Source organism: Carassius auratus, unplaced genomic scaffold (genome assembly GCF_003368295.1).
Source record: "Carassius auratus strain Wakin unplaced genomic scaffold, ASM336829v1 scaf_tig00214657, whole genome shotgun sequence".
Lineage (NCBI taxonomy): Eukaryota > Metazoa > Chordata > Actinopteri > Cypriniformes > Cyprinidae > Carassius > Carassius auratus.
Genome location: NW_020527754.1, coordinates 48,166 through 60,246, shown reverse-complemented (window position 1 = coordinate 60,246; position 12,081 = coordinate 48,166). Strand labels below are relative to the sequence as shown.

Here is a 12,081-nt window from a genome sequence, read left to right as displayed (position 1 = left end):
ATTGATGACAAGACTGAAGCCAGGTGAGCGGCAGCGTCAGGTGTCTCAGGTTCAGACAGAGGAAGAGGGTCAGGTTACATATAGAGACCTGTACCCTGCTCTGACTCTATGGAGACCCTCGCTTACTGATAGCTGATGTGCACTAAACCTGCTGTTACTAAACTGAAAATGTAACTAACATGGTATTGCTTTGTGTCATTTACTAAATCACTTGTTCTTACATTTTCTACACTTAACTGTAGAGCAAAATCCACAGAATTCTGAATTATGCATTTTCAACATCACATCAAAGCCATGCAAATAAAATATAATAAATAAAGAGATTCTAATAATAATAATGGATAAAAAAAAATGAGGCTAGGATCACTTATTTTAAGGTTATAATAAAGTATTAATATTTGATTTTATTATTTTTATTAAAAAAATAATACAATGTATTAAAAATAAATTTTATTTTAATGTTTTAAATTCATTTTTTTAATTATAATAATAATAGTAATCATATATTGTTGTTATTATTATTATTATTTGTGTTGTAAAAATTTAATGAGGTAAAATCTTTTCATCTGACAGTCCTACAGTCTTGTTTTAAACATCGGTTGATATATATCGTGCATCCCTATTAAATATTTGAAATGATTAATAGCCTAAAATATCACCACATGAATGTCAGATTTAAAAATTTTACAGACAGATGTGTTTTCATTTTTTTCCAAATTTCCAATTTCCAAAAACAGGGCACACAAGAGTCAGCTAAGTCCTTACCTTCCATCATGTTTGTTAAAGTCCTGTTGTTCTCCCCTAATCATGGGCTTCACCAGGCCTCTTTCACTGTTTCCTGAACGCTCCATCTCCAGCTTCCCTGAGCTCTGAAACCAACCAAATCCCATAAGAGATCCGTCACAACACACAAACACATGCACAAAGATCCAAAAGAAACAGGCCAATGTGACACCTTGCTTGTAGGGAGAGCAGAGCCACTATGAACGTCCCCGTGAAGGTCAAAGGTCGTTTCTGGGACACTTCTGAGAAACACAAAAAGATAAGGGGGGTTTCATCATTTTAGCAGATGACATGGAAGTAAACAGTGCTCGTGGTCAAACAAACAGACACACATAATATAACAATCTGCATACACTCTAAAACACACAACTACATAAAACCTGAGCTGAATGGTAAGTCAAACAGAAACAGTGGCCCACAGCCTCACAAACACCCGGATACTAGTGTGTGTGTATGAGCTCTGAAGAAAATCAGCAACACACAGACATTCTTACCAGCCTAAATGAATGAGTAGAACCCCACAGCCTAAAGATACACCCGCAGTGTTTGAACAAAATTATACCAATGGAAAAATTACCGTAAATGACAAGATTAGAAGGCAGCAAACCGCTACAGTGTTCAACAGCTGTCCAACAGCTGTTTCCAGCCGTTCGTATTCAGATGAGACATAATATATCCAGGTATCATCTATACTGCAGCTTGTGGAGTGGGCAGTACATCCAAACATTTCAATGAAATTCATTACATTTCCAGATTTTACATACTATTAAAAAAACCATGTGGTAATGTCCATTTTGGATTATCCAGTGAATTAAATACTTTAAAAATGAAAAGTACAGGCCATAAACCAAAAGATATGATTATACCCATAACAAATTAATCCTGGCATCAGTGAAAAAACAGCTTCACGTTATGTAACTCCAAACAGTACAAATAATATTATAAAATGTATTCTTCTGATTTATTGAGCCACAAAAAACAGCCTTTAATTAGTTTTATTAATGTGACAAATGACAAACAACTTCATTTTCTAACTTCAAAGTCCTCCCAAGAACCTTTTTTAAAGGTAGTGTATACAGAACATTTAATATTATTTATCTGCAGTGTGACTACACATGATGTCTGGCCTACATGTTTCCACATAACACAAATGAGAAAAATCAGATATTACAAGGATTGAGCCCTTGTCTGATCCTTGCCATCAGCAAGCTTCCATGTCCTGCAATGAGCAGTGCTGTAATCCAGCAGAACATCAGGACATCAGATTACAGATTCTGCTTACCGCCACAAACATGTCTGCTAAGAGACGACATGCTTTCACATCAAAATGAATGCAGGAAATGAACCTAATTGAACCTATACATCACAGACAAATGGCCTGAAATGAACGCAGATTTAATTACTGCACATTCACATGCATGCCAATGGGATAAAAGCTCAAAGAAAAATCTCAAAGACAACATTATTTTGTAAAGTTGCATTAAAAAGGAAGAGCTTTATAATGAAGCTACATGGGGGAAAGCTCACATTTTCTAACAGAGAGTCATAATCTACAAATAAACTATTACTAATGAAGTAATGAAAAATTGTGTTATGCAATTAATGCTGACTATTCAATGTCTTAAAATAAACGCAATCAATGTAGTGCCTCTGGATGTAGTGTAGTGGATGTACTTAAGTTCTTAACAGATTAACGAAATATTACTATTTCAAATATATTCAGTTCTTTTAAACCTTCTATTCATCAAAGAATCCTGAAATTGTTTTTTACCACCGTTTCCTCAAAACATATGTAACGTAATACATAAAATATCATATAATGAATTACGTTTTTAGATACAAGTATGAGAAGTTAGTGTCAACTAACCACAAATACAGAATGAATCAAAAATATATATAAATAAATATATTTAAGAGTTAAAAGAACAAATGTTTTAATTAGCATTTTATGATTAGATAAACATAATAATGTAAAAAAAAAAATTAGCAAGCTAAATCAAAGTTTATTGGTAACCAAACGACAAATCTTCATGTCACCTGATTACTTAAGCAGAGTGTTTAGGCTCCATGAAACACGTGTAAAATGTGGATGAACTCACCAGGACAGCTCTACACTCCTCTTGCTCCTGTCTGATATGTTTAACAGTGGAGTACGGTGAAGAGTGTGTGTTGGTGGGAGCGTCACTACACTCCGCCCTATCTCAAACACAGCGTTTCTCTCTGAAATGACACGGGGCACACCCCTCTCCAGCCCACGCTGATCAGATTATAGAGTCTCTCTGCTCCTATGGCCGACATAACCTTTCACTCACCCACTCCCTGTCACTCTTCCAGCCTCTTTTCCAACAGTTCTCACAGTAAAGGCTGTATTTAATACCAGAAATCTGACAGGACGGTTCACTGCAGAGAAAATCGGTTTGCTAAACCTGTGGAACCCCTGTTGCCATGGCAGATTCGCGCTGGTTGTTCAGAGACAGTTAGAGTTACATTTACATTTGCCATAAAGTGAGACTATCAAAAGACTGCCATCTAATGGCTCCACGAGTACAGAACATCTCATGAGCAACTGTGCCATATTTGTCCACTTTTGAAGCATTTTGACATCAACTTATGTTATTAAACCTTTCTTACTTGAAAAAAAAGAGGCATTATTTAGCTTTTCATGGCCAATTTCCAGCTTCACTCTAACTCTTAGAATTACAGAATTTTCAGACTATAAGTATAAGTCGCATCAGTCCAAAAATACGTCATGACGAGGGAAAAAAAACATATATAAGTGGCACTGGACTATAAGCCGCAATTATTTAGAACCAAGAGAAAACATTACCGTCTACAGCCGCGAGAGGGCGCTCTATGTCTTCAGTGTAGACTACAGGAGCACTGAGCAGCATAGAGCGCCCTCTCACAGCTGGAGACGGTAATTTTTTCTCTTGGTTCATGTCTCTTAGTTAATTTCTCTTGGTTCATGTCATTAATTTTGATAAATAAGTCGCAGCTGACTATAAGTCACAGGACCAGCCAAACCAAGAAAAAAGTGCGACTTATAGTCGGTAAAATACGGTAAATTGTCTGTTTTTGTTACTATAGCTTTTAGACTTCTATCTTCACCAACATTTCATCACATTTTGTTAAAACAATCGTTTTAGTTTTAGTTAAAGCAGCTGTTAATTTTTTTACAGTACAATTCAAAAGTTTGGGGTGAGTTCGTTAAAACTTAACTTATAAAATTAAAACATTTAGGTCACACTTTAGATTAAGGACCAATTCTGACTATTAACTAACTTAACTAAGACTTTTGCGCCAAACTTATAATTTTCTGCTTATTAATAATAATTAAGTAGTTTATAAGTTTAGGTATGGGGTAGGATAAAGAGATCTAAAATATGGTCATGCAACATAAGGCATTAATGTGTGCTTTATATATGCTAGTAACATGCATGCTAATAAGCAACTAGTTAATAATGAGAATTGGTCCCTAAACGAAAGTGTTGCAAGGACAACTTAAATTGTTCAAAAGTGACAGTAAAGATTTCCTCAAAAAATATATTAAATATCTTCAATTGTAGTTAGTTAATTTTTGTTATTAGCTTTAAGTACAGCTAATGACTTCGCTTGGCAAGCTATAGCTTCAAAGCTTCCCTATCACTGCATCTAATGTTACACAGTACGACAGATGGTTCATTGTGCTGCACTGCCACAGCTGGTCAATAAAGGATCAGTAGACGGCTACTGACAATTCAATTAGTTCAAATCTTTCTGAACATACTCAATGTGATTCTTATCAGGTTATATTTGCTTTTCAGCTCTATGTGGCTGCTCTTAAAGAAAACATGTCTCACCCTGATTTGTGTCTGCCCTTCATCATGGGCCCTGGGTCTCTCTTGGACATGCTGTGGTCATAGCTGGGGTCTACGAATTTGAAGACATGAGTGGCTCCAAACTGGAGCGTCACGCCGCTGTGCAGAACCGTAGTGTCAGAGATCCGCTGTCCATCCACGAATGTATCCGCATCCAAGCTGACAGGGGTCACAGTCACCAGCCCGTCCTCATGCATCAGGTCACAGTGGTGAGGCAGAATCCCAGGCCCATACAGCTGAGGTGCACAACAAAAATCAGGCATGTGTTGGAGGAGTTTTTAAATGTCTTCACTTTTCGTTGTTCTATACTGCTGCACAGAAATGGTCATTTAAGCGTTTTCCTTACCTGAATGTTTCCATCTTCACTCCGGTCAGATCCAACCTCAGTGATGTTGTGCTGTAGTCTGTAAAGTTTGGGTTTATCCCTGGAGTCTGACCCATCTGCAGAGCAGCCACAGAGCATCGAGACACACACATTTGAGTTTTTTCTGCATTTTACTCACACTCAATACATTGTGCATGCTTGCACAAACCATTCGTGTCACTTCTGTGCTTAAGGCCATGTGACTTCTTTCAAAAACATTTTAAAAAGTCTTACTCACCCTCAATATTTGAATGGAGCTGTATATAAATACTGACCGCACTAATCAACTAGTTGGTCATTAACTGACCAGTCAACCCTCATGACATAACCTTAATAATAGGCGTCAAGTACGTTCCTTGAATACTGTGCAAAATCAAAGACTTTTCTAATATCTAAAAAATGGGAAATTCCTCAGAATCCTTGGAACTTTGCTGAGAAACAACAAACCTTTACAGGAAATCCTGGGTAGTAAATGTTGATGGGATGATTAGGTTTTTGTATTTTAATTCTTACATGAGTAAGTTGATTGGCAATTAGGAGTTGTAAGGAAAATGCAAAGCACAAAAAGTAAAAGGAAATAAGCCTTAAAAATGAGTGTATGTCATAACATCCTCATAATAATGGTGTTAGAGCCACTTTTGTATATATTTTTAATTTGTTCAATTGACTATAGCTTGACACAGCCATTTTAATTTTAATTTAATATTAATTTAATTTTCATTAAAAATACAAATACTTTTTTCTTTTGAAAAACATGCACTGATGAATCATGCAGAGTAAGACCAGGAACATGTATTAGAAAAAGTAAATAGAGCCAATTTTAATGTCATGTTGACTTTTAGACAAGGATCTCTTACCATGAATACACTGTAAATAATAGTCTAAGATATTTAGCAATTACGTAAGAGCCTGAATGGGCAACGCTGGGAACTTTGTACCAATAGAAGGAACAATGTACTATAAAACTAAAGGCTTTATTGACCACATAACTGCACCGTTACTTGTAGGGCACAAAAAGGTTAATTAGTTTTAATTTTGCAGAAGTGTTTTATATTCTCTTTCAGTGTGTGTTTGTGTGTGTGTAAGAGAGGTTGATCTGGGGGAGAGTGGGAGGTGCAGGCAGATTTTTGTTACCTTCATGATGACGGTAGTAGTAGGCATAGTGACTCCCTCGCCCTAGGACGGGACGCATGCACAGGAGCCAGGAGCAGACAGAACGACGGGACACACACCAACACACGCCAGAGAGAGAGAGCAAGAGCGAGAGAGAGATACAGAGAGAGGAAAAGCCAAAGAGTACCAAACGCAGCAAGAAAGAGAAAAAAGCGCCATAAGCAAGTGGTCAGTCTGTTAGCTGACACATACTCCAGAGATGCGTGAACATGTCAATCAAATCTCAATTTTCAAGGCCCAGAAAATCCTCATGACCACTTCTACACCATATCTACACGACTTGCTAAAGCCCGTCTCAACATGACAAAACCAGAATTATCCCATTATAATTAACTAAACTGTCAACACCAGAAGTAATTAAGTTTCTTTTTTTGCGGACTTGACTGCTACTCCAGCCATATTTAGACATATTTAGATATAGAGTCCAATTTTATTATTATTTTATTTTATTTACATTAGCAGAGTGAACTGCCTGGTAATAATTTGATTTGGTATGACTCATATATTTGTTATATAACACATGACATGATTCAACATTTTTTTTTTTATAAAAAATATAATACAAATTTAACAATATTTTAGTTAATAACATGATATAATAATAAATATTTGTATTATATATATATAACAACATGATGCAATATTAAATAATAATAAATTTGATAATTTATAAAAATGTAAACTGAGTATATAAATAATAAAATAGCAAACATGCATATTAAATGATATGAGAATGAGTCAGTCGTTTGCTCGTTATCTGGCTCGGCTCGGTGTTCATCTTCAGTTCTCTCTTCACGGCAGTTCAGTCAGTGTACTGTTTGAGTCAATGAATTACTCCGGGATATTGGTTTGTTTGAACTCAGAGGGAGTGTCAGCCACATTAAACAAATTAACAGCTTAAGTAATTTGTGGATTAATGTTTATTGGAGACACGAACCGTTTCAAACGATTCAGTTCGATTTAGAACTGGTTCAAGAAGAACTGGTTAAATCGAGTGATTCGTTCACGAACCGGACATCACTGCACTGGTGTGAACGCGCTCAACAACAGACCCGGAAGAGAAGACAATGCTGATTAAAGTCGTAGTTTTTGTTATTTTTGGACCAAAATGTATTTTCGATGCTTCAATAAATTCTAACTGACTCTGATGTCACATGGACTACTTTGATGATGTTTTTCTGACTTTTCTGGACATGGACAGTTTACCATACACACAGCTTCAATGGGGGGACTGAGAGCTCTCGGTCTAAATCTAAAATATCTTAAACTGTGTTCTGAAGATGAACGGAGGTCTTACGGGTTTGGAACGACATGAGGGAGAGTCATTAATGACATAATTTTCATTTTTGGGTGAACTATGTCTTTAAGCTTTAATGCTTTCATTGTAGACAGCCTAAAGGTTTTTGTCTTCGCAATGCGACACTGGTTGCCTCCAGTATAGACACAGGAGAGTTTCTGCTCCTAACTCTCAGTTAAAAAGCGTTGGTTATAAACGCAGTGAAAGGGTTAGTTGTGGGCTGTAGTAGGGGGAGGAACAGTATGCAAGCAACAGTTAGACTGTGAGACAGCGTTAGTGAGGGTCAGATCTAAATGATGTGAATTTTCAACTCTTAAAAAAAACAACTCGACTGAAACTAAGGTATATTTTAAGGGGTCTCACTAGCTGACTCTACAGAGGTCCAGACAGTGAACTCATTTGTTGGCCATAGCTCTACTCATGCGTGAATTTCAGTGGGCAATCAGTGGGCTGCTCTACACAGCTGTCACATCAGTGCAGTTGAAACACTAGAGCAGGCTTGGATCAACATGACTGATCCAGAAACAGCATTGAATAGCATTCAATGACTCACAAAGGCGTCTGTTTCTGCTCTGCATTTCCTGGTAAGAGGATTTGCTGTCAAAGTGTATGTTTGTGTGTGTCACCTGGGCTCAGTTCAACCAGGTAGGGCAGTTTCTCGGGAGGAATGGATCCATGAAGCGGCCCCATCCTGTTGTCGGGTTTACGTCCTTTCCTTGGAGCATTGTCTGGAGGACGCTTTTTCAACTGGAATACTAAGGCCTCTGTGAAATTGACATGATAGCCCATTAATGTCAACAGGGGGCAGTATAAGATGGTGTAAATTAGAGTCTTTTGCATTAAACTCATTTAAATGTTTTAAGCATGTAGCATGTAAAAGAAAGAAGTAATGGGTGTATTTTTGATCAAATAAATGCAGCCTTTAAGTGCAGAGAAACTTTTAAAAACATTAAATAAAAAAACAAAACTTTTAAAAGAGTGAAGATGTTCCAAAATTTGTCCAAAATAAGCTTAAGAAATGGCATATGTGGCTGACCTGTATCGCTTGTCCAGTCTCTGAGGATCTGCAGAGGGCAATCTGTGTCGTCTAGTATGATCTCATCCACTGGTTTATCATTTGCATGAATCACCTGCAGAAAAAGCAAACATGTACACACTTTCGGAGTCAAAAACAAAAATCCAACTTAAAGAACTAATAAAGTTTGACTTCTTTGGCGTAGCATGTTTTAGTGACAGATACACGCTCCCTGCCACAATTTAACAGGAGCTTTTTGAACGAGCTGTGTATGTGATTAAAATTGGCCAGAGTGGGAGAATGGGAGAGGATATTACGATGACACAAAAAAACTCTCTCAGTGTGATTGGCTGAGAAGAGCTGGTGATCAACAGCGCAGACAGCCAAGGTTGACACTTTTGTAATAGCAATGTTTCTCATTCGCTGACAGCAGAGATTAGACTTGCCACTTCAAGCACTTCCTGCCCTCCTCCTCTACACTTCCTCCTCATTCCCAAGTATATCTCCATCTTTCACTCTGTGCAGTGCTAGACATGTGCAAGCATGGCACCTTACAACACAATTCAATTACTCTCAGCTGAACTGAAGCAGATGTCAGCTGCTGGCTTTAATCTGGAAGACAAATCGTACAGTTCCCTGATGAAATATGATGGATTCACAGGAGGAGGAGGAGGGGTCCATAAAGAGAGCCGGACATGACACGGATGTTCAATCAGCTTAATAACTTTACATTAGACACACATGGCATGTGAAGGCACAATATTATGAAACTTCCACAGATTTCCGCAGAATTGGAAGATCAATTATTTATGTGATTATTTTAAATTGGAAATTTGAAGAAATTAAGATTTATTATAACGATAAAAACGTATACACATTTTGAGATTTGTTAAAGATTACATTTATTTCGCCTTCAAATTTTAGGAAAGTATAACTCTCTGAAAGCATTAGAAAGCAAATACTGCATTAAAACTCACCTGAGCAATGCAGTAGTCTCTGGGATTTTCCTTCTCCAGACCGTATTTCTCCAGAGCCTCGGCCACAGCAAAGTCAGCCATATCAGTGGTCGAGAGCAGGATGGTCTTGTAGGGAATGTTTGGCTTCAGACTATCAGCGTAGATCCTCAGAGTCCCTCCTAAAAGAGAGAGATTGTGTCAAAGAGAATTCAAAACTAATAGTGCAGCTTAGTGGCAGATCAATATATCGGCGAGGCCAATTAATCAGATGATACCTGGCTTTTGGAGATTATCAGAATCGTCTGATAATACAAGAGAATTAAGAATTTATAGTGCAGATTAGTACAGCAGAGAGGCCACTTAATCAGCAAATACTTTGGTTTATATTTGGTTCATAATCATGCCCATAGACTCCCTAACTGTCTACCTTGTGTCAGATCCAAAGTCTAACGGCAGGCCGATATAATGGCAAAGCCGTTTAATTGGCCAATTCTTGGCATTTCAAAACCCTTGCATCAGCGTCAATGAATAATGGTTTAGGGTAAGCATTAGCAACACTTAAAACACTATCCTATGTTCTGGATTTCGGTTGTGTCTAATGTAGGTTAAAGGATTTTATTAGTATTGAAGCACACACACAAACAGAGTGAGAACTCCAACATTCCCAACACTGGGATCTAAGCCCAGCTGCGTTCACTACTAAGCCTCTTTAACCAGTTCACACACTGCTTAACTCTTGTCAGATGGGGCGAAAGTGATGAGTAACTGGGAGCCTTTCTATGCATGTCACGTTAAGGATTTGCCTCTGGTCTAAACCCTCAGCAGCAGACATACGTTATTATCCTGATTACATAAGCCTGGGAAATCTAAATATCTGTGTGTGTCCAGGACAGAAAGGCTATTTTAGGTGTCAGTGTGAACAGAGCTACAAAATAAAGTTTTATGTTGCGGTCTGGAATGGTTTCCCACTTGAAAGTAGGTGGTTCATTGGCAAGAGGTCACAACAAGAGCAGTGGAGATGCCAGGGCTCTGGTCTAGGTCTCTTATTATATAATTAGAATGTCCCATGGAGACAAACTGCTGACATTTTACATGAAGCAAAGCCATTTTTTGGACCAAACAGTGTCTAGATATAAATATACAGCAATAAAATGAGAAAAGCTCAATGACCATAAATTCAATTCTTATAATGCACCAGTACTAAATGTTTATATGCTCGTGTCTGTATGAAATAACTACTTTTGTAGCTTAGTTTCCATATATGGTCGTGATACTTTAATATGCAAAGTGCTCTGTCATGATTGGCTAGGCTCTTTGCATGTAAAATGGATAACAAGGCTTTCTGCTGAATAATTACTTAGTTGATATGTAAATAGGGGCAGTTGTATGTCAGTGTAGATTATGTTGACGTAGTAGCGGTTTTCAAACCTGAGTCCGGTCGACCGTCTCCACTGCGAAATTCTTGCATCCTCTTCTCCAGCTTCTGCTGCCGCCTCCTCTTCATCACCACCTCGGGGTTTGAAATGGTCCTTGTGAAACTAGTCTCTGGCATGTCTTTATACACCTCAGCAGCCAACCTAGAGTTCTCTCTATCAGGAAGAGGGAAAACAGGAGTAAGAAAAAGTCAGTCAATTAAGCCTACCTACTGTAGCACAGAAAGAAAAATGCTAAATGTCCTTTCACAAATGATTAGAACAAAAGAAATCAAACAGCTGAATGGATTTAGTTTTAAAAATGCTCTTATATGGTTTCTTACTAAAAAACCCTTTTAATCGACTATTGCCTGTATGTCTGTATGTGCATGTCTACGATACAAGGCAAATGAGTTGATCCTTCTCACCCATCCTCGCGGTTCAGTGTGTGATCGTCTCCATCTGGAATTCTGGAAAGCGCCTCCTTCTTCTTCTCTTTCTTCTTCTCCTTCTTTGACAGTGTTCTTTTGAAGTTCTGGATAACCCCCTCCTTCTCTTTCTCAGGGCCATTTGTCAGTGTTTTCTGGTGGAGAGATTAAGAGAGAAAATAAAGAGAAAGATATTGAGAAAAATTGCAGTGGGATATCAGGCAGAGTAGGTTATGATTCAGAAAATGTAAATTAATTCAGAAAATTCTTAGCGTCTCCTTTTATGTCTAACAATGTTTTTAAGCTTCCTACATTTTTTATTAATATTTATTTAAATTATTGTTGAAGAATTTATTGCATTATTAACTATTATACATTCAAGGGGTGAGAGGTTAATGTTAAATTAAGTGGAACAATGTGTTTCTATTGATTTCAAGTCTTGACACCGTTGTGATTTTGCAATACATCATAGGAAACACTCAAAAAATGTTTTCAAAGCATTGCATTATGAATGAATAGTTAGAGCCGAAGCAAGGATTGCAGGGTTCAAATTCAAGCATGCTTAACAAGTTACTCTACAAGACAAATCACTTCAACTCCATATCATCAAATGGTTAAGCGGAGAGCGACTAAACAGCAGATTTTTAGAACGTTTCTTAGTTCAGAGTTGATATAAAAGCAATCCATCCTTAATTATGGACATGAATTCCACTTTCTTTTTTTGCAACATATAAGTAAGCTATTTTCTGTGAATGTGTGAGACTTCTGCATCATTAGTTAAATGACTAGAAGAATA

The 12,081-nt window shown here is 37.4% G+C and overlaps 1 protein-coding gene across 14 annotated transcripts in view; it reads right to left on the bottom strand.

The window, feature by feature from the left end:
• The window catches only part of LOC113092595 (afadin-like), a 94,316-nt gene that overhangs the window by 40,603 nt on the left and 41,632 nt on the right, over nucleotides 1-12,081 (bottom strand). For 11 of the 14 annotated variants that reach the window (XM_026258252.1, XM_026258243.1, XM_026258242.1 and 8 more), the window contains exons 4-13: nucleotides 11,286-11,440; nucleotides 10,874-11,034; nucleotides 9,467-9,624; nucleotides 8,511-8,604; nucleotides 8,101-8,238; nucleotides 6,139-6,180; nucleotides 4,987-5,081; nucleotides 4,623-4,876; nucleotides 956-1,025; nucleotides 766-869 (exon numbers count right to left, since the gene is read on the bottom strand). In XM_026258252.1, the coding sequence (XP_026114037.1) occupies nucleotides 766-869; nucleotides 956-1,025; nucleotides 4,623-4,876; nucleotides 4,987-5,081; nucleotides 6,139-6,180; nucleotides 8,101-8,238; nucleotides 8,511-8,604; nucleotides 9,467-9,624; nucleotides 10,874-11,034; nucleotides 11,286-11,440 (1,271 nt within the window). The remainder of the gene's footprint in view (nucleotides 1-765; nucleotides 870-955; nucleotides 1,026-4,622; nucleotides 4,877-4,986; nucleotides 5,082-6,138; nucleotides 6,181-8,100; nucleotides 8,239-8,510; nucleotides 8,605-9,466; nucleotides 9,625-10,873; nucleotides 11,035-11,285; nucleotides 11,441-12,081) is intronic. The other 3 variants (XM_026258248.1, XM_026258249.1, XM_026258256.1) reach the window with 1 other exon arrangement.